Source organism: Vulpes vulpes, chromosome X (genome assembly GCF_048418805.1).
Source record: "Vulpes vulpes isolate BD-2025 chromosome X, VulVul3, whole genome shotgun sequence".
Lineage (NCBI taxonomy): Eukaryota > Metazoa > Chordata > Mammalia > Carnivora > Canidae > Vulpes > Vulpes vulpes.
Genome location: NC_132796.1, coordinates 17,833,122 through 17,852,049, shown reverse-complemented (window position 1 = coordinate 17,852,049; position 18,928 = coordinate 17,833,122). Strand labels below are relative to the sequence as shown.

Below are 18,928 nucleotides of genomic sequence, written 5' to 3'. Positions count from 1 at the left end.
AGTGGAAACTGTGATTTATTCTCCTCCAGCTCAATCTACCCACCTTCACACAAAGCAATAAAAGACCAGTGACTGCAGCCCTATGCCTCCTCAGTTTTGTATGGATTTTACAAAGTTCTCCTCACTACTCAGGGGGGGAAAAAAGAAGAGAGAGATGATAAAGAGAAACCTAGCAAATACAGAGTTTCCTCCCTGCATGTTCATAAACCCATTTTCAGGCTATTCACATGTCATTGGGAGAGGGACCTTACTGTGTGGGAACTGCGGAATCTTGTTGAGGTCTCCTCTCCTTTCAGATATATTTGTGAGAGCTCAATACACCACATATCAAACTATCTCACAGCTATGCTATGCCACTAAGATTTCCTAACATACATCTTGATTCTACATGCTCTCCTTGCTCTGTTTATGACCTCGAGACCTATACAGTGCTCTCATATAGCAGGGCCTTAATAAATATTTTTTAATCAGTAAGTATTGCAAATAGTCTTTTTTAAGACTTTATTTATTTATTTAAGAGACAGAGGGAGAAGGAGAGGGAGAAGGAGAGGAAGAAGCAGACTCCCCACTAAGCAGGGAGCCCTATACAGGGTTCTAGTCCCAGGACCCCGAGATCATGACCTGAGCCAAAGGCAGATGCTTAACTGGCTGAGCCACCCAGGCACCCCTGCAAATAGTCTTAATTAGAAACAATGTTTTGCAATTCCCAGTTCAATTTAAGAAATTATTTGTTCAATCAATACATGTATAAGATGTCTCACTAGGCATTCTGTGCTTATGAGGGGTACAGATGAAAAATTACATAGTGCATGAGTCTGGTTCTCAGTGTGTGATCCAGTGAGGGAGATAAACATGTAATTACTAACTGTAACATTAGAGAGACCAAAATAAGTTCCTTAACAAAGCTACCAAGTGTTTGGAAACTCTGCTTCTCAAGAAATAGAGAATAATTCCAGCCTAGAGAAATCAGCACAGAGCACTTGGAGGAGACAGGCTCAGGGGCAGTGAAGAGTCCTCCTGTGAGGTGTGCAAGCTGCCTTTGTTGACGAAAAACACAAGTAGATGAGGCAGCAAACATGCTCTGGCATCATGGCATGAAGAGGCCTTGAATTCCCTCTAAGGAAAAAGCATGCTGGGAGTTATACTTTGAGAAGAGACCTTATCCAATGGTGCTAAGGAGGCAATGAAATGAAGGCAAGGAGGTCACAGTTAAAGGCTACTTGTAGTCGAGGCGAGAGTTAACAAGGATCTGACCTAGGGCAGGAAAGACAGAAGGAAGGGACCAGATGGACCAGAGATTTTGAAAGTAGAATCCACAGGACTTGACTTATTGGTGATGGGGGGTGGGGAGGATTTGAAGCCTGGTTGCTGATAGGGTGGTGACCCCAACAGAAACACAGGTGCCCGCAGGTTGGCAAAAGTTCATTGTACCTGCTTTCAACCATACAAACACGCCAGCCTTCTCTGATAAGTGTCCTCATCCAGAAAGTTGCCTAAGATCTTACCCAGCTTCCTGCCCCCCAGAACCTTCCAGATACAGGGCTTAGTATCATCAAAGGAGCAGGGACTTCCACTGTGACCCAACATTTCCCTGTCTAAGTTCCTACGTTCTTAGGCTGGCCCAGAAACCAGTGAACTCCCTAGTCAAGAGTCCCCTGGGTCTGAGGCTCCTTTGGAAGTTCAACCATGTTTCCGAAATGAATTGAAAGTGTCAGGAATGAAGCAGCTCTACTGCAATCTCCAGGAAACTACTAGGTTTCCCAGCCAGCCCAAGAAGTCTATCGGAACTGATCCCATCTGGTTCTCATTAACCTTGTATTAACCTGTGGCATCTGTTAAGAAAACAGATTCCTGGGCCCACTTCAAGTCTCCTAAATTGGACTCTCCTGGGCTGCAGCCCAAGAATCGACATTTAACAGGAGGTTCCCAGATGATTCTTAAGCTATACAATGAGAACCATTGGTTGACTACGTCAACCCTGTCAAATCCCCACACTTTACTTCTGCAATGTACAGTGAGCTCTCTACAGTCCTGAGGAAAGGCTGCAAGCTCAGTTTTGGTCACTTCATTTGGGTGTGCTGCCTCTCCAACTCGATCATGAGGGCACTGAGCCTTGATGCCCAGACTTCCAGAAGACAGGGAGTGCTGTGTGTCTGACTGAATAAAAGGCCTCTGCTTCCTGCATTGGAAATATGGGCATCAAATAGCAACACCATTCATTTCCAGTAAAAAGTCAGGAATTTTAGAACAATTTATGAACCCAACAACAGTCTGAAAAGGCACCGTGGTGAATGTGAGTAAAACTTACAGACTTGGCTTCTGTGGTATTATCCAGGTAGTCTTCCCTCACGGCTAGGGAGAGAGTTGCTTGGTCCAGCTGTTGAAACAAAACAGAAAGTATTCTGCTTGTTATGGAAATTCTTACCAACCACTTTAAGGAGAATCATGAAATCTGCATCCCATAGTGTGAGTCTCTGTCACTATCACAGAAACAGTTCACTGCACTCAGAGCTACACGCAAGTAAATACGTCAGCAATGGCAGAAATTATAAAGTGTCAGAGACCCGCCCCTGTTTCATGGATTCTAACCCTTTTGAGGTTCTACAATCACTGAGTAGCATCAAAGCTATCTGAGTTGAAATAGGTCTCAGAGATGATTTGGTTTTCCCCCTTCTTATGGAGAAACAAAAGCCAGAGAAATCATGTGACTTTTCCAAGTAACACGGTTGGGCAGAGCTCAGAGGAGAACCACTGTCTGGCATTACCAGATCCAGTATTCTTCACACTGCAGCATTTTACAAAATGCCAACCTGGAAAGAGCTGAACCAGATTTTCTACCCCTAACATAGTGTACTGCATTAATTTTTTTTATTTTAAAGGACTCAAACGATAATTTTGAGAAATCTTTGCAAAATTTAGAACTTTCTCTGGAAAGTTTAGGGCAGGTGATAAAAATACAAATAATAATCAGACAACTAAATAGCTAGAATGATCATGGAAAAGTATAGCATAATTTCTTGAATTAAACAATTTCAGCATCTTAAAGGCAATCAAAGGGAAAAGACTGTTTTTGAAGAAGGTGCTACAACTGAACATCCATATGCAGAAAAAGCAAGAAAGCAAGCAAGAAAGAAAGAATGAAAGAAAGAAAGAAAGAAAGAAAGAAAAAATGAACTGTGACCCATACCTCACATCTTATACAAAAATTAACTCAAAATGGATCAAAATATTAAAATAAATAAATAAATAAATAAATAAATAAAAATAAAACTATGAAACTTCTAGAAGAAAACAAAGGGGGAACTCTTGTGACCTAGGGTTAGACAGAGTTATTTTTTTAAGATTTTATGTATTTATTTGAGAGAATGAGAGAGAGAGAGAGAGAGAACGCGCACAGAGGGAGACAGAAGCAGACTCCCCACTGAGCAAAGAGCCCAACTCGGCACTCCATCGTAGGACCCTGAGATCATGACCTGAGCCAAAGGCAGATGCTTAACTAACTGAGCTGCCCAGGTGTCCCTAGACAAAGAGCTATTAGACGTGATATCAAAATCATGATCCATAGAAGAAAACAGAAACCAGACTGCATCACCATGAAAAACTTTTGTTCTGCATATGACACTGTCAGGAGAATAAAAAGACAAGCTGCAGAGTCAAAATATTTGAAAATCACATATATGAAAGAGGATTTGTACGTAAAGAGCCCTCAACATGCAATAGTAAGAAAACAAACAACTCAATTTAAAAGCAAGCAAAAGATCTGAATTCACCAGCGAAGATATGAAGATGGAAAGTAAGTGCCTGAGAAGATGTTCAATGGCACTAATAACTAGGAAAACGTAAGTCCACTTGACAGGATGAGCACTGGGTGTTATACTATATGTTGGCAAATTGAATTTAAATTTTTTTTAAAAAAAGGCAAACGTAAGTCACAAACAATAAAACACCACTATGTATCACTAGACTGGCAAAAACAAACATCAGAACCTGATAATGTAAAAGCTGTCCAGGATGCAGAAAAACTGGATCCCTCACACATTGCTGGTGGGAATACAAAGTGGCAGAGGCACTTTAGAAACCAGTGTGATAGTTTCTTAAAAAGTTAAACACACACTTACATATGACCCAGCAATCCCACTCCCAGGTATAAGAGAAACAAAAACTTAATGCTCACACAAAAACCTGCATGTAATTCTATTCATAACTGCCAAAAACTGCAAACAACCCAAATGTTCTTCCTCTGGTGAATGGATACAGTATGGAACACTAGTCAGCCATAAAAAGGAACGAGCTACTGGTCCGTGCAACAGGCAGGTTTTACTCACATTCTTAGAAAAGGCAAAGCTACAGGGACAGAGGATAGTGTTTAAGGATGAGGAAAGTAGATGCCCTACAAAGGGGCAACATGAGGTAATTCTGTGAGGGGTGATGGAACTGTTGTGTTTCTTGACTATGGTGGTGATTACATGACTCCATGTATTTGTCAAAACTGATGGGGGGCCTGGGGGGGCTCAGTCTGTTGAGCATCTGCCTTCAGCTCAGGCCATGATCCTGGGGTCCTGGGATTGAGCCCCACATTGGGCCCCCTGCTCAGCGGAGAGTCTGCTTCTCCCTCTCCCTCTGCCCCTCCCCGCTGCCTGTGCTCTCACGCATGTGCTCTTTCTCTCTCAAATGAATAAAAAAAAATTTTTTTTAATTATAGACCCGTTGGGGCACCTGGCTGGCTCAGTTGGAAGAGCATACAACTCTCGATTTCAAGGTCATGAGTTCAAGCCCCATGCTGGGGCTTTAAGATTACTTAAAATATAGACCCGTGCATCACAAAAAGTTAATTCCACTGTATGTAAATTAAAATAAGTATTTTTTAAGCTCTAGAACCTTCTCTAAATCTATAGCTGTTCTTCCTTGAGTTTCAGCAACTCCCTAAAAACTGAATAAAACGGATCCCAAAAGCAGATTTAATTTTAAATCTGATTCACAAAGAAAAAAGTTAAGTCAAATAAAGAATATAGAAAATCTAAGTAACAAATCAAAAATTGGTAGCATCTGGGTAAAAACTGAATCCTAAATGCCCATATCATTAGTTTATACAACTCTTTTTAATGTATCTATACTAGTTCTTCGTCATTTTACTATAATCTCAAATATTTTCTTTTTTAATGCGTAAGATATATATAGGATCACAGTTTTCCACGAAGATCTCTTTCATATGCAACAAATTCTACAAAGGCCAAGGTAAGAGTTCATGATGTTATGAAAAATTCAAGGAAAAACATTGCTCTTGTTTCAAAAAAGAGATTTTCATAACATCCATCTTGCCTGCATGTATTACTAAAATCCTTAAAATGTTGTGTTCAACCATCTTCTCTAATTGGCCCCAAACAACCAAGTCATAAGCCAGCCTGGCTTCATCCTACTAAAACTCCCAATCTACCACCATTTCTTCCAAAAATTAAGTAATCCAGGATCGTGAAACACAATATTATGATTAAGATGCTTTGGCTTTCAATTAGATCTGGACAACTTGGAGCAAGCTTTAGAGCTTCAGTCTCATAGGAAAGGAAACTAAGTAGATAATATCAAGAAAGCCAAAGCTTCTCTCTAATGAAATGAAGTTAAATCCACTTATTGTAAAAGTTTAGATGACTCAAGTAAAGTTACTGGACCTTTTTTAAATCTTCACATTGTTATGGTTTCTAGGGAACATTTTAAATACACCAAACAGAATAAGGTCTGTCAACTAACACTCTTTAGAAGCATACAAACCCTTGAGGCAAAAGACTTTCTCAAGAGACCAACATTAGGACACTGTGTTTGTTATTGGAGGTTTTTTAATCCCTGCATTTACAAATGACCCAAACATCCCAAGTAGGAAATAAAATATGTGTTTAGGAAATCTGATATATTGAACTGAAAGATGAATTTTTTTCTCTAACTGCAACAAACCTCAGATTGGGAAACAAAGCAATAACACAAAAAGAAACATCTGACAAATTATGATTTAGGAAAAGACAAGACAAAGCAATTAGAAAAACTTCATTTCCAAGAGGGTCTCTCCTTGTCATCCTTACAGATTTTGCTATAAGTCAGACAAAAAGCAGGCCACTTATTGATGACTTTAAGTCACTGTTTCAGTAACATATACTGAGACTACCTGGTCTTCCAAATGTTTTTTCAGGATCCTTTATATTCAAGTCCTTTCTTGTCCCTTAAGTCCTCACTCCTGTTATCTCCTGACATAAAATAAACCCAAACACATGTAGCAAACTATGTTTGAGGGTGTTGACTTCTGTTGTGTCCAGTATTTTTGAATTTCCTTTCTCCCATCTCAGCCTGGGGCAAATCCTGGGCCATCTCGCCACAGGGCAGCTCGACATAGGACCACTGTGCGCTCACCAGACTGCCTGTCCTTGGCATGGAGACACCTGTGCCCACTGGAAGGTACCACCTGCTCACCCGAAGAGACTGCCGCAGTGCTGTCCCTTCCCCAAAAGAGTCCTTTCTCTTAACCCCGTGGTTCATGGGATTAGAAAAGGTAAAAACATTGAAGAAAGTGGAGTGTGATGGAAAAAAGAAGTCTCCTAACTCTGGGAAACGAACAAGGGGTGGTGGAAAGGGAGGTGAGTGGGGGGTGGGGGTGACTGGGTGACGGGCACTGAGGGGGGCACTTGACGGGATGAGCACTGGGTGTTATGCTATATGTTGGCAAATCGAACTCCAATAATATAGAGAAGTATATATAAGAAAAAGTAAAAACATTGAAGAAAGTGGCATGTGATGGAAAAAAGAAGACTAAGTACATCGAGGGAGGAGAGTCTGGAGATAGAAAAAGTTCTCCCAGAGCAAAAAAAAGATCTCCTAAGCAGCCAAAGACGTCCAAGTTCCTCATGAGCAGAGTGACCAGTCACTGCCCCTCCAGAGTGGCAGGATCTCAGAGGGCGTGGGAGGCTCGGGGCCCCGGCAGACACATACCTGAAGAGCCTACAAGGGCTGGGGTAAGGGCTTTCTTCTCAGAAACAAGTCGCTGATGAGTGGAGGATCTCCCACTACCCCAGGAGAAGGCTAGCAAATGGGCCAAGAGAAGGTGGGGAGATGCCTGGATGGGTTCAGCTTCCCACTACAGGGCGGCGTGGAGCTCAGACAGAGATGAAACTGACACTGCCTATTTCCCACACGTGAACTTGAGATCCCAGAGCTATGTTGGTACCAAAACTGAAGGGAGCCAAGTGGTTCTCCAAAGGCTTCTGACCAGTTGCCTTGTTGTGCTTTAAGGGAAGGGCACCTCTTGTCTTGTGCTACTGTGTACAGTATCTATCCTGGAAACGGGCGCCAAATTCCTCTCATTTAAACCTCACAGCAACAGTGAAAAGCACATTCTAATTCGCCTGTCAATACACATGAAGAAAATGAGAGTCAGGTGAAGCAACTTGCCCAAAGATATTCACTGAGTCAATCATGAAGCCAAACCATGAAACTTAGTCTCTTTAACACCAAAACCTCTTCTTTTTACCGCTATGCTAGTGGTTTTCAAACTGTGCTCCATGAAGCTTAAAAGGTGCTCCAGGGGCTTGAAATATTTAATCAAACTCTGTAAAGATTTAACTGTTTCTAATTAAAGCAACGTTCACAAATTCTACATCATTGGCAGTCACCAATACACTACTTTTTGTCATCAGGTTCGTTGGGTTTTATGCAGATCTCAGAAGAAAGCTTCTCCTACCACATCTAGGCACAAGCTTGAACAACTTCTAACCGTGTCGCGATTGCAAAGACTGTAGCTCTATTTTGTTAATTCAGGTGTGTGACTACTCGTTCACATAATGTGGTACAAACAGAGACATAACTAAAGCAAACGTGTGCTGCACTCAAATACCAAGCTGTGCTCAAACACATCAGCTTGGAACAAGTTACCACGCTGGCAAAGGAGAGCAGTAAGTCCATGAGTGCCTCCTCATATTTGGAGACTGTTCTATCATTGACAGTCCAGTGTTTCCAGGGTCTGTTTAATTGAATATCAAGTATGCAAGGCAAGCTGTTAAAAATTGGTTACTGTGTTCCTCTATCCCCCATGTTTCCTGTAAGCTGATATTAAGACTAGAGGCTTGATTAGATCCAAGTTCATTTTTTTTCTTTCCTTTGAGCAGGACATCATTGGTGATGGTGTATACCTCCCACTGCCTGGTATCCGAAGGTATATAAAATCTGGCTTCCCCACTTTGAACAAGGCTACCATTGTAGCCAAAAGTGGGTTCTTTTGACGTCAGTGTGATCTCTCTATCATGAGTTTTCCCCCATCAACCATTTACCAAATGGTTTTAGCAGCTATAGATGGTAGCTGCCTTGATCGTTTCATTAGAAATTTTTTTTATAAATAATATTTATTTATTTATTCGTTTATTTATTTATTTATTTATGATAGTCAGAGAGAGAGAGAGAGAGAGAGAGAGGCAGAGACACAGGCAGAGGGAGAAGCAGGCTCCATGCACCGGGAGCCTGACGTGGGATTCGATCCCGGTCTCCAGGATCGCGCCCTGGGCCAAAGGCAGGCGCCAAACCGCTGTGCCACCCAGGGATCCCCTCATTAGAAACTTTTTAAGTGATAACTTTAAGAATTTATTTATTTGAGAGAGAGTGAGAGAGGGAGCGTGAGCAGAGGCAAAGGGCAGAGGGAAAGGTAGAAGCAGGCTTCCCACTGAGCAGGGAGACCAACACGGGGCTGGATCTCAGGACCCCAGGATCCCAATCTGAGCCCAAGGCAGATGCTTAACTGACTGAGCCACCCAGACGATCTCTAAATGGTAACTTTTTATTCTATTCTTTCTCCTGCATTTTTAAAAAGATATTATTTCTTTATTTGACAGAGAGAGAGCCCACACAAGCAGGTAGGGAAAGAAGCAGCTTTCCTGCTGAGCAGGGAGCCCAACGCAGGGCTCTAACCCAGGACCCCAGGATCATGACCTGAGCTGAAGGCAGACACTCAACCAACTGAGCCCCCAGGTGCCTCTTCTTCTGCATTTTTTAAGCTGTGATTCTCCTATAAACAAGAATTTTCCCTCATTGTCTATTAGGTTGCCCTGAAATCAGTCAAATTCACAATGCTGTAGATTAAAATCCACTTATCATTCAAATGTACATGACATTCTTATTTGGAACCTGAATCAAAGACCAACTGTTTAAAGACATGTCTGAGACACTCAGGAAAACTATAAATGAACTAGGTGTCAGATGTTAATTATGGAATTATGGTTACTTTTTTGGCTGTAAAAATAGTCCTATCCATTAGATAACACTGATTTACCAGGGCAATGACATTATATGTTGGATTTGTTATAAAATGCTCCAACATCCTCCCAAAAAAGGAAGAGGTTAGATAAAACAAGAACAGCCAAAAATTGCCAATTGTTGAAGCTAGGTTGATGAGTACATGGGATTTTATTGTATTATTCTTTTTATTTTTGTATTATTTTCCACAATAAAATGTTTAAGGAGATTAATTCTTAGAGTAGGTCCAGAAATTGGTGAAAAATGAAGTGATTGCTATTTGCAACTACTTAACTGTGTGTAAATCAAGACCTTCTATCGCCCAGGGGCATCTGGGTGGCTCAGTCGGTTGAATGATTGACTCTTGACTTTGGTTCAGGCCATGATCTCGGGGTCCTGGAATCAAGCTCTGCACCAGGCTCCCTGCTCAGCGGTGGAGCCTGCTTCTTCCTCTCCCTTTGCTTCTCCCAACATTTGTGTGTGCTCTCTCTCTCTTTCTCTCTCAAATAAATAAATAAAATCTTTTAAAATTCTGGTATATTTGTTTTTAAAGTGAGTAACCTATCAGCATGAGGCAGTGATCAACTGGATCATTACACAGTATCACTGCATCTTGAATAGCATGTCTTACCGGGTGGCATTAGTGTCTATCTCAGTGCTATGCTCTTGTTCCTTCACCCAGCATGAAAATACAGCTGTCTCTGGAACTAAGAATTTCCTCCTGAGTAGATTGGAATTCTTCCGGTGACTAGAGATTTCCTGAGACTTCCATTATCTAAACTATAGCCAGGCAAACTACAGCCTGCCGGCCAGCCTGCCACACAACCACACCCATTCATGGGTATACGGTCTACAGCTGCTTTCCCAGGTACAAAAGCAGAGTTGAGTAGGTGAGACAGAGACCATATGGCCCAAAGAGCCTAAAATATTTACTATCTGGTCCTTCACAGAAAAATAAAAAATTGCTAGCTTCTTGGTATAAATCAAAAAATAAACTTCATGGTGTTGCTTTTTAAAAGTTGTCTTAGGGGCACCTGGGTGGCTCAGTGGTTGAGCGTCTGCCTTTGGCTCAGGTCATGATCCCAGGGTCCTAGGATCAAGTCCTGCATCGGGCTCCCCACAGGGAGCCTGTTTCTCCCTCTGTCTATGTCTCTGCTTCTTTCTCCGTGTGTCTCTCACGAATAAATAAATAAAATCTTAAAAAATAATAAAAATAAAAAAATAAAAGTTGACTCACAGCATAAGAGGGTAATATAGTCTAAAGCTTTTATACTTCTACGATGTAATGATCGTAATGATCAATATATCACTAAAATTTCTGCTTTGACAAAGAATGGAATTGGGAGAAAAATCAGCAATTCAATAAAAATTTCCTTATTAGTCAAAGTAACTGTGGAAGCAAAAAAATACAGTGGGATCAAAACACAACACAATTTGAGAAATGTTATTTGAATCCTTGTCAAGCTGTTTCACTGATGAGTCTTTCATTGTTGCTCCTTTGTCATGAGGAGGTTTGGGGAAGAGCAGAGTTCAGAAAGTCTTTGCAACTTGCTCCCCACTGGAATTTAGGGACCCCACACAAGCTCAGAGTAGATATTTGAGGGCCAGATCAGAGATGACTTAAAACTCACACGCCAGCTTCCTGAAAGGCTGACAAAACTGGTTAGTTCATGATTTACACTCTGCAAATCTGAGAGGAAGGGGAATATCCTAGATCCTAATGTTTAACAGGATTTTTATCCTCTGATTTCACTAAGGTAGGATGACTCTCTTTCTCTGGAAAGACATCCCAAAAGGCTAACATTGGACTGAACAAACAGGATGAACAAGTCCTCACTATACCTTTAAAATGTGTTCGCTGGACACCTTGTCATCAGGGGACACATACAATCGGATGAGGACAGAATTGCTGTATTGACCACGAAATGCCGCAAGGGTATGCAAAAGACTAAACTTCCTCTCTGACCAAACTCCTTCAGGACCGATGTTAGACTCGAGCACAGGCCAGCGGAAAGGTGAATGCCGCAGGATGTGTAGCAATGGTTTGGCATCGGCTTTTTCAATCGCTTCTGAAAAGGAGCAAATACGAAGGAAGAGTTAGAATTGCAAACTGGATCACCAAACCACCAAACCAGAATGCAGGTGTATCTTCTCAAGAGAAACTTCCCCAGAAGGCCCCAACTGAACATTTCAGCTGTTAGAAGTGCCGTGGATTGGGCATGACCACAGACATAGGACCGTCTATGACCCACACTTCAGTGTGACTGCCTGAACTCGGTCTTCTCGCCAGGAGAGCTGACTAGGGAAACTGCTGGGTATTCCCCACAAGAAAAGATGGGCTCACTATAGCCCAATGAGCAATATTAGGCTGAGAACACTCTAGAAGACTAAGGAACAATCCTAAATAAAGGAAACTACTCAGCCAAACCAACCACTCCCCCAATACATGGGAAATAATGCTTCTAGACTCTTTTGTCGTCTTTTACTACCCTCTTCTAGCTCACCAAATAATACCCCACATCCTAAACAAGTTAACACACTTCCCACAGGCACTGGCTTCTTCCTGTAACGTTCTTGAGAAAACACACCAGATTAAATGGCAAGTGTTACCTTAACTCTAATCAGACCCAAGATGCCAACATAGGCCAAAGACACCCACCTAAGGTGCCTGTTAGGCTGATGGGGAAGAAGAAGGAGCCCGGCCCACCAGGGAATCTGGATTTTCCTACACCCCAGTGAGGTTCTATGGGATACAGCAACACTCCCAAATGCCCTCTCTCCCAGGCTCCTTTTCAGACCAGACAGGGCCTCTGGATTCTTATTTCTGTACCACAAACAGTGGGGTTTGCCTTCCTGACCCTCCCCAAGTTTCTCATGGAGTGACTGATACCTAAAGAACCCAAGCCCTAGAAATAAAATGCTTTTCCTATTTTCTGCATCAAATCAACAATAGAATATTAAGACAAGGAGAGTCTAGATTCAGTCTTTGAGAAGTGTTCCTCTCCTCAAACAACACTTTTAAACATTAATCGAATTCTTAGTAGTTCTCATTTCCCTTAAACAATATCTTTAAACATTAATAAACTCTCAGAAGGATAGGGTGTTAAATATTTTATTTATTTTCTTTATTACTCACTCTCATTCATGCAAGATGAATAAAGGATTTTGGCTTTCTGTATAGCTTCAGTGTCCCGCCTTCTACTGATAGATTTCTCCAAAAGTGCTAGGAAAATTAAGAAAGGATTCATTAGTATCCATCCCTACATGGTGCCAAGTTAAAGGTCATTCAATAACCCCAGTCCTGGTCTCCAGAAAATCAAACGTAAAGACAGACAACCCTGGGAAAGACACACCTATAAAAGATATACAGATGGCAGAACCAAGTCTAAGTTGCTTGAGGTTCAAATTTTTTTTTAAAAAAAAATTTTTAACCTTCTCTTTTCCCAGGTTCTCCTAATTCAGAGAAACCAAAAGTTTAATTTCCAACTCAGACTGGCCCTGCTGCAAGGGTTAATGTTTTCTGCCACCTACATTAAAAAAAACCAGAATTCATTTATTCAAGAACCAAAAATAACTGAATTCTGTTCCTTGTTTCTGCACCGAGTAATATTCTCAAAGGAGGCAATTTCATCAGGGTCGGGTTTCTTAAGATTTCTTCACAGCCCAGCCTCTCAGGGAGGTCACCTGGAAGAAATTGCCCATTAGAAGTTTTATTCAATGTTGCATAAACATGCTGTGGACATGAAAAAAGTTGTTTAGACGGGAAATGGAGAGGCGAGATTGGAAAGCCTACCCAAATTGCCTGAAAACTTGTCCATTTACACATGTGGAGTCCTGCCCGTTTAAATGAGGTCATGTGTATGAAATGGCTGCCAGCATAGACATGAGCCCACCCAGAAAATGATTTGCCATTTATAACATCACTGATGCTATTGTTTGAAGGTGGAAAATGACAGCTGTCACTATTAAATAGAGGAGGAGGGAAAGGCAAGAGTCAATAAAAACTACCCTCCCCCCCAAACACAACTTGGATGTACTTTACTGTATTAATTTACCTACATGAAGCCAGGATGAAGAATCCCCATGCAGCCCCGTGGCACTGCCTGCATCGAGCTATGTCAAACTGCCGTTGTCAAGGCATTTGGAGTTTATTTCTGAAACAACCTAGCAGCCTCCAAATGACAGCACAACAGATGCTCCCACAGTACTCTGAATAGCTTCAAGACACAATGGAGAGTGCTAATCAAATTAATAAATAATTACATATTCCCTGAAGAGGAACCTCTACTTCTACACCAGAAGTCCTACCTTTCAAAAAATGATGCAGTCCAGAGCTCCTGTCCAGAGCACCTGGACATCAAATAAGTCCATATAACTACACGGATCCAAATAAAATAAATTGAGTTGGATGTGGGCGTTTTCAATTGTTTCGACTTGTTTGGTGTTTTTTTGTGTATTATCATAGCAATAAAAGCAGGATAAGTAGCCCCAAGGACAAGAAGGAAGATTGGTTTTGTTTTTGTTTTTGTTTTTGTTTTAATAGTTTATTTATTTATTCACGAGAGGCACACAGAGAGGCAGAGACACAGGCAGCAGGAAAAGCAGGCAGCCCGATGCAGGACTCGATCCCAGAACTCTGGGATCACTCCCTGAGCCAAAGGCAGATGCTCAACCACTGAGCCACCCAGGCGTCCCTGTTTTTGTTTTTTATTTAATAAACAGAAAGCTCTAAAACCATACTCACATATAAGTTCTATTCAAATCAAATCATGTGCCTTTTCTACTGTCACTAGATTGTTGGGGAGATGCATTTGGAAGTAAATAATCCAAATTCTATTTAGGGATGTGATGTTATTCCAATGCTATAAACACTCCACAGATTGCAAACAAGAATGCCCTGAGGACTAAAAACAAGCCATGGGAACAAAAGAACTCAAATAGTAAATATGTACCTGAGTGTGTACCCAAGACAGTGCGTGTATCACAAGAAGGTAAAAAGAGGACATGTGATGCTAAGTAGGGCATTCCCAAAACCTTAACTGTGCACAAGTATCAGTAATTAGTTCAGGCATACCCCAGAGATATCATGGGGTCGGTTCCAGACTACTGCAATAAAGTGAATATTGCAATAAAGCAAGTCAAATGAATTTTCTAGCTTCCTAGTGCATATAAAAGTCATATTCACACTATACTGTGTTCTATTAAGTGTGCAATAGCATTATGTCTAAAAACAACAATGTAATACCTTAATTCAAAAAAAAGTACTTCATTGCCAGCACCTGGGTGGCTCAGCGGTTGAGCGCCTGCCTTTGGCTCAGGTCCTGATCCTGGGGTCCTGGGATCGAGTCCTGCATCAGGCTCCCCGCCAGGGGAGCCTGCTTCTCCCTCTGCCTATGTCTCTGCCTCTCTCTGTGTCTCTCATGAATTATTTTTTAAAAATACTCTTTGCTACAAAATGCTAACCATCATCTGAGTTTTCCAACAAGTTTTTCAACAATATTATTTTTGCTGGTGGAAGGTCCTGCCTAGATGTTGATTACTTTTGACAGATCAGGGTGGTGGTTGCCAAAGGCTAGGAGGACTGTGGCAATTTCTTAAGACAACAATGAAGTTTGCCACATAGACCGACACCTCCTCTCAGGATCAAGTTCTCTGTAGCATGAGATGTTGTTTTATGGCATTTTACCCACAGTGCAACCTCTTTCAAAGTTAGAGTCAATCCTCTCAAATCCTGCTGCTGCTTTATCAACTGAGTTTATGTAATAGGGCATCACACTCCCTTTAGAGAAACCTCCTGTTGATAATAAAAGAGGAACAGCCCCTCAGCACCCCTAAAAAATCCTTGGTCCTCTAAATCCTTGGTTGTCATTTCAACAAGCTTCACAGTGTCTTTGCTAGGAGGAGATTCCATCTCAAGACACTACTTACTTGGGGTGACTGGGTGGCACAGTTGGTTAAGCGTCTGACTCTTGGTTTTGGCTCAGGTCTTGATCTTGGGCTCATGAGATCGAGCCCCACATCAGGCTCTGTGCTCAGTGCAGAGTCTACTTGAGATTCTCTCTCCCTTTCTCTCTGCCTTCCCACTCATACTCTCTCTCTCAAATAAGTAAATAAATCTTAAAAAGAAAAAAAAAACTTTCTCTGCTCATCCATAAGAAAAAACTCCCCATCCATTCAAGTTTGATCATGAGGTGACAGCAATATAGTCACATCTTCAGGTTCCACTTCTAGTTTTCTTGCTATTTCCACCACATTTGAAATTACTTCCTCCCCTGAAGTCTTGAACCCCTCAAGTCATCTATGGGGGCTGGAATCAGCTTCTTCCAGATTCCTGTGAGTGTCAGTATTCTGACCTTTTCCCATGAATCACACATGCTTTTGACATCATCTAGAATGGTGAATCCTTTCCAGGAGGTTTTTTATTTACTGTCCCAATATCCATCACAGGAATCACTATCTGTGGCAGCTATAGCCTTATAAAACCTATTTCTTAAATAATAAGACTTGAAAGTCAAAATGACTCTGTGATCCATGGGCTGCAGAGTGAATGTTGTGCTAGCAGGCATGAAGGCAACATCAATCTCACTGTACATCTATCTCCATCAGAGTCGGTGACCAGGTGCAGTCACCTCTTTTTCTGATCTGTAGGTCTCAACAAGAGGTTTAAAATACTCACTAAACTATGTTGTGAACAGATGTGCCGTCATGCAGGCTTTGCTGCTCCATTTAGAGAGCACAGGGTAGGTCTAGCCTAACCCTTAAGGGCTCTAGGATTTTCAAAGTGATCAATAAGCAGTGGCTCCAGGGTAAAGTCACCAGGTCTGCCTTAGCCCCCGACAAGAGTCAGCCTGTCCTTGGAAGCTTTGAGGCCAGGCACTGACTTCTCCTCTCTAGCTATGCAAGTGCTATGTGGCATCTTCTTCCAAGTAAGGCTGTTCCATCTACAATGTTCAGTGTAGTCATCTTCATGAATTATCTGAGCTAGGTCTTCCGGAGAGCTTGGATGTCTGGGTAACTGGATAAAGGCGGCTTCCCCTTACGTGATGGCACCAGCTTCTCCCCTTAAACTTCATGAATCAACTTCTGCTAGTTTCCGACTTTGCTTCTGCAGCCTCCTCCCCTCTCTCAGCCTTCACAGCATTCAAGAGAGTTGGGGCCTTGCCCTGGAGCAGGCTGTGGCCTAAGGGTCTCTATCCTGTGGCTGCTTTGACCCTCTGTCCAGACCCCCGCAACTTTGTCCAGATCGGCAATAAGCCTGTTTTGCTTCCTTATCATTCGTGTGTTCACTGGGGGAGCACTCTCATTTCCTTCGAGAATGTTTCCTTTGCACTCACAACTTGGCTAACTGGTGCCAGAGGCCGAGCTTCCAACAAACCTTCTTCACTAAGCTTAATCATCTCCAGCTTTTGATTTAAAGTGAGAGATTTCACTTGAACACTTCCAGGCCACTGTAGGGCCATTAATTGGCCTGATTTCAATATTGCCGCGTCTTGGAATAGGGAGGCCTGAGGAGAGGGAGCAAGATGGGCAAAGAGCCAGTCGAAGAGCAGTCAGAACGCACACAACATTGATCAATTAAGTTCACCATCTGTATACGGTTCGTGGTGCCCCGGAACAATCACAACGATAACATCAAAGCTCACTGATCACAGATCACCGTAGGAAATAGAAGAGTAATGACCAGGTTTGAAATATCCCAAGAACTACCAAAATGTGACACAGAGACATCAAGTGGGGACCACACTGCTGTTGGAAAAATGGCACCAAATACATAGGCTCAATGCAGGGTGACCACAAACCTTCAGGTTGTAAAAAATGCAGGATCTGCCAAGCCCAGTAAAGGGAAGTCCAATAAGGTGAGGAATGGCTGTATGTGTCAGAACTCTGGCTTTCCAGGGCACCGGGGGGTGGGGGCGGGCGCTGAGTGGTTGAACATCTGCCTTCGGCTCAGGGCGAGATCCTGGGGTCCTGGGATCGAGTCCCGCATCGGGCTCCCTGCAGGGAGCCTGCTTCTCCCTCTGCCTGTGTCTCTGACTCTTTCTCTGTGTCGCTCATGGATAAATAAATAAAATCTTTTATTTAAAAAATCTGGGGATCCCTGGGTGGCGCAGCGGTTTGGTGCCTGCCTTTGGCCCAGGGCGCGATCCTGGAGACCCGGGATCGAATCCCACGTCGGGCTCCCGGTGCATGGAGCCTGCTTCTCCCTCTGCCTGTGTCTCTGCCTCTCTCTCTGTGTCTCTCATGAATAAATAAATAAAATCTTTAAAATAAATAAATAAATAAAATAAAAAAATAAAAATAAAAAATCTGGCTTCCATACTAGAATACGGCTTTTATTTATCTTTTTTAAAAGATTTTATTTATTTATTCATGAGAGACACAAAGAGAGAGAGGCAGAGACACAGGCAAAGGGAAAAGCAGGCCTCATGCAGGGAGCCCGACACGGGACTCGATCCCGGGCCTCTAGGATCACACCCTGGGCTGAAGGCGGCGCTAAACCGCTGAGCCACCCAGGCTGCCCATGGCTTTTATTTTTATTAATTTTTTATTTTAAAGATTTTTATTTTAATTTATAAATATTTATTTTATATATTTATATATTTAATATTTATATATAAATATTTATTTATATTTATTTATAAATAAAGATATTTATTCATTTATGGCTCAACCGCTGAGCCATCCAGGCATCCCAGAATATGGCTTTTAAAAGAAATTCAGCTACACGGGTTACTTGTCATACCCCTTCCCCGTCTCTCCTCCTCCTCATGCCCAAGCAGGCAGGAGAGCATTGATATGCAGACAGTGATGTGGCAATCAGTTGGCAGGATCCATTTTATGTATCTCTTATTTGAATTAGAGGTAAGAGGAATAAAGTCTAGCCTGGAGAGTAATTAATGAGCAGAAAACAAAGCCTGCCTATCAAAGGCAATTACTCAGGTTATTAAAATGTCCCTAACGCACTGAGAAGGGCTCCTGGGTCACCCACGCAAGGGCATTCCCATCATCATCTGTGTTGCTTCTTGGACAATGCCTCAACCTTCGCCCCTTTCTGGGTATTCTTAACCATGTTACAACAGAAAAGGAAAGCTCCAGTTCATAAAAATCTCTAGTGTGACAAACCTGAGACTACAGAGTCAGTTCCTAAATGCTTCTGATCATCCAATTTGAACATAACCCGTATTATGTATTTTTTCTTCTCTAAATTAGCCTTAATCAAATAAAACTGTTTTTCTCATAAACAGATAAAATAGACATATCAAGGGGGTGGGGCTTTCAAATCACACCGAAGTGGTTTCCAGTTGCCGCTTGCTGCTTCTTTCTAGCTGGAACTAAGCAAATTATATCACCTCTCTAAGCCTCAGTTTCTTCATCTGTAAATCTGGAGCATAACACTGCCTATCTCCCAGGGTTGTGGTGAAGATCAAACATTTGAACGCAAAGAAACTCCCTCTGTCAGGACGCCTGGGTGGCTCAGTGGTTGAGCGCCTGCCTTGGGCCCAGGGCGTGATCCTGGAGACCTGGGATCGCGGGTCCCGCATCAGGCTCCCTGCGTGGAGCCTGCTTCTCCCTCTGCCTGTGTCTCTGCCTCTCTATCTCTCTATGTGTCTCATGAACAAATAAATAAAATCTTTAAAAAATAAAATCGAAAAATTTTTAAAATTAA

General features: G+C 42.1%; 1 protein-coding gene across 3 annotated transcripts in view; it reads right to left on the bottom strand.

The window, feature by feature from the left end:
* The window catches only part of PHEX (phosphate regulating endopeptidase X-linked), a 209,195-nt gene that overhangs the window by 152,017 nt on the left and 38,250 nt on the right, over positions 1-18,928 (bottom strand). For all 3 annotated transcript variants that reach the window (XM_072744476.1, XM_025997451.2, XM_072744477.1), the window contains 3 exons: positions 12,398-12,484; positions 11,104-11,330; positions 2,309-2,377 (listed from right to left, as the gene is read on the bottom strand). In XM_072744476.1, coding sequence (XP_072600577.1) covers positions 2,309-2,377; positions 11,104-11,330; positions 12,398-12,484 — 383 coding nt within the window. The remainder of the gene's footprint in view (positions 1-2,308; positions 2,378-11,103; positions 11,331-12,397; positions 12,485-18,928) is intronic.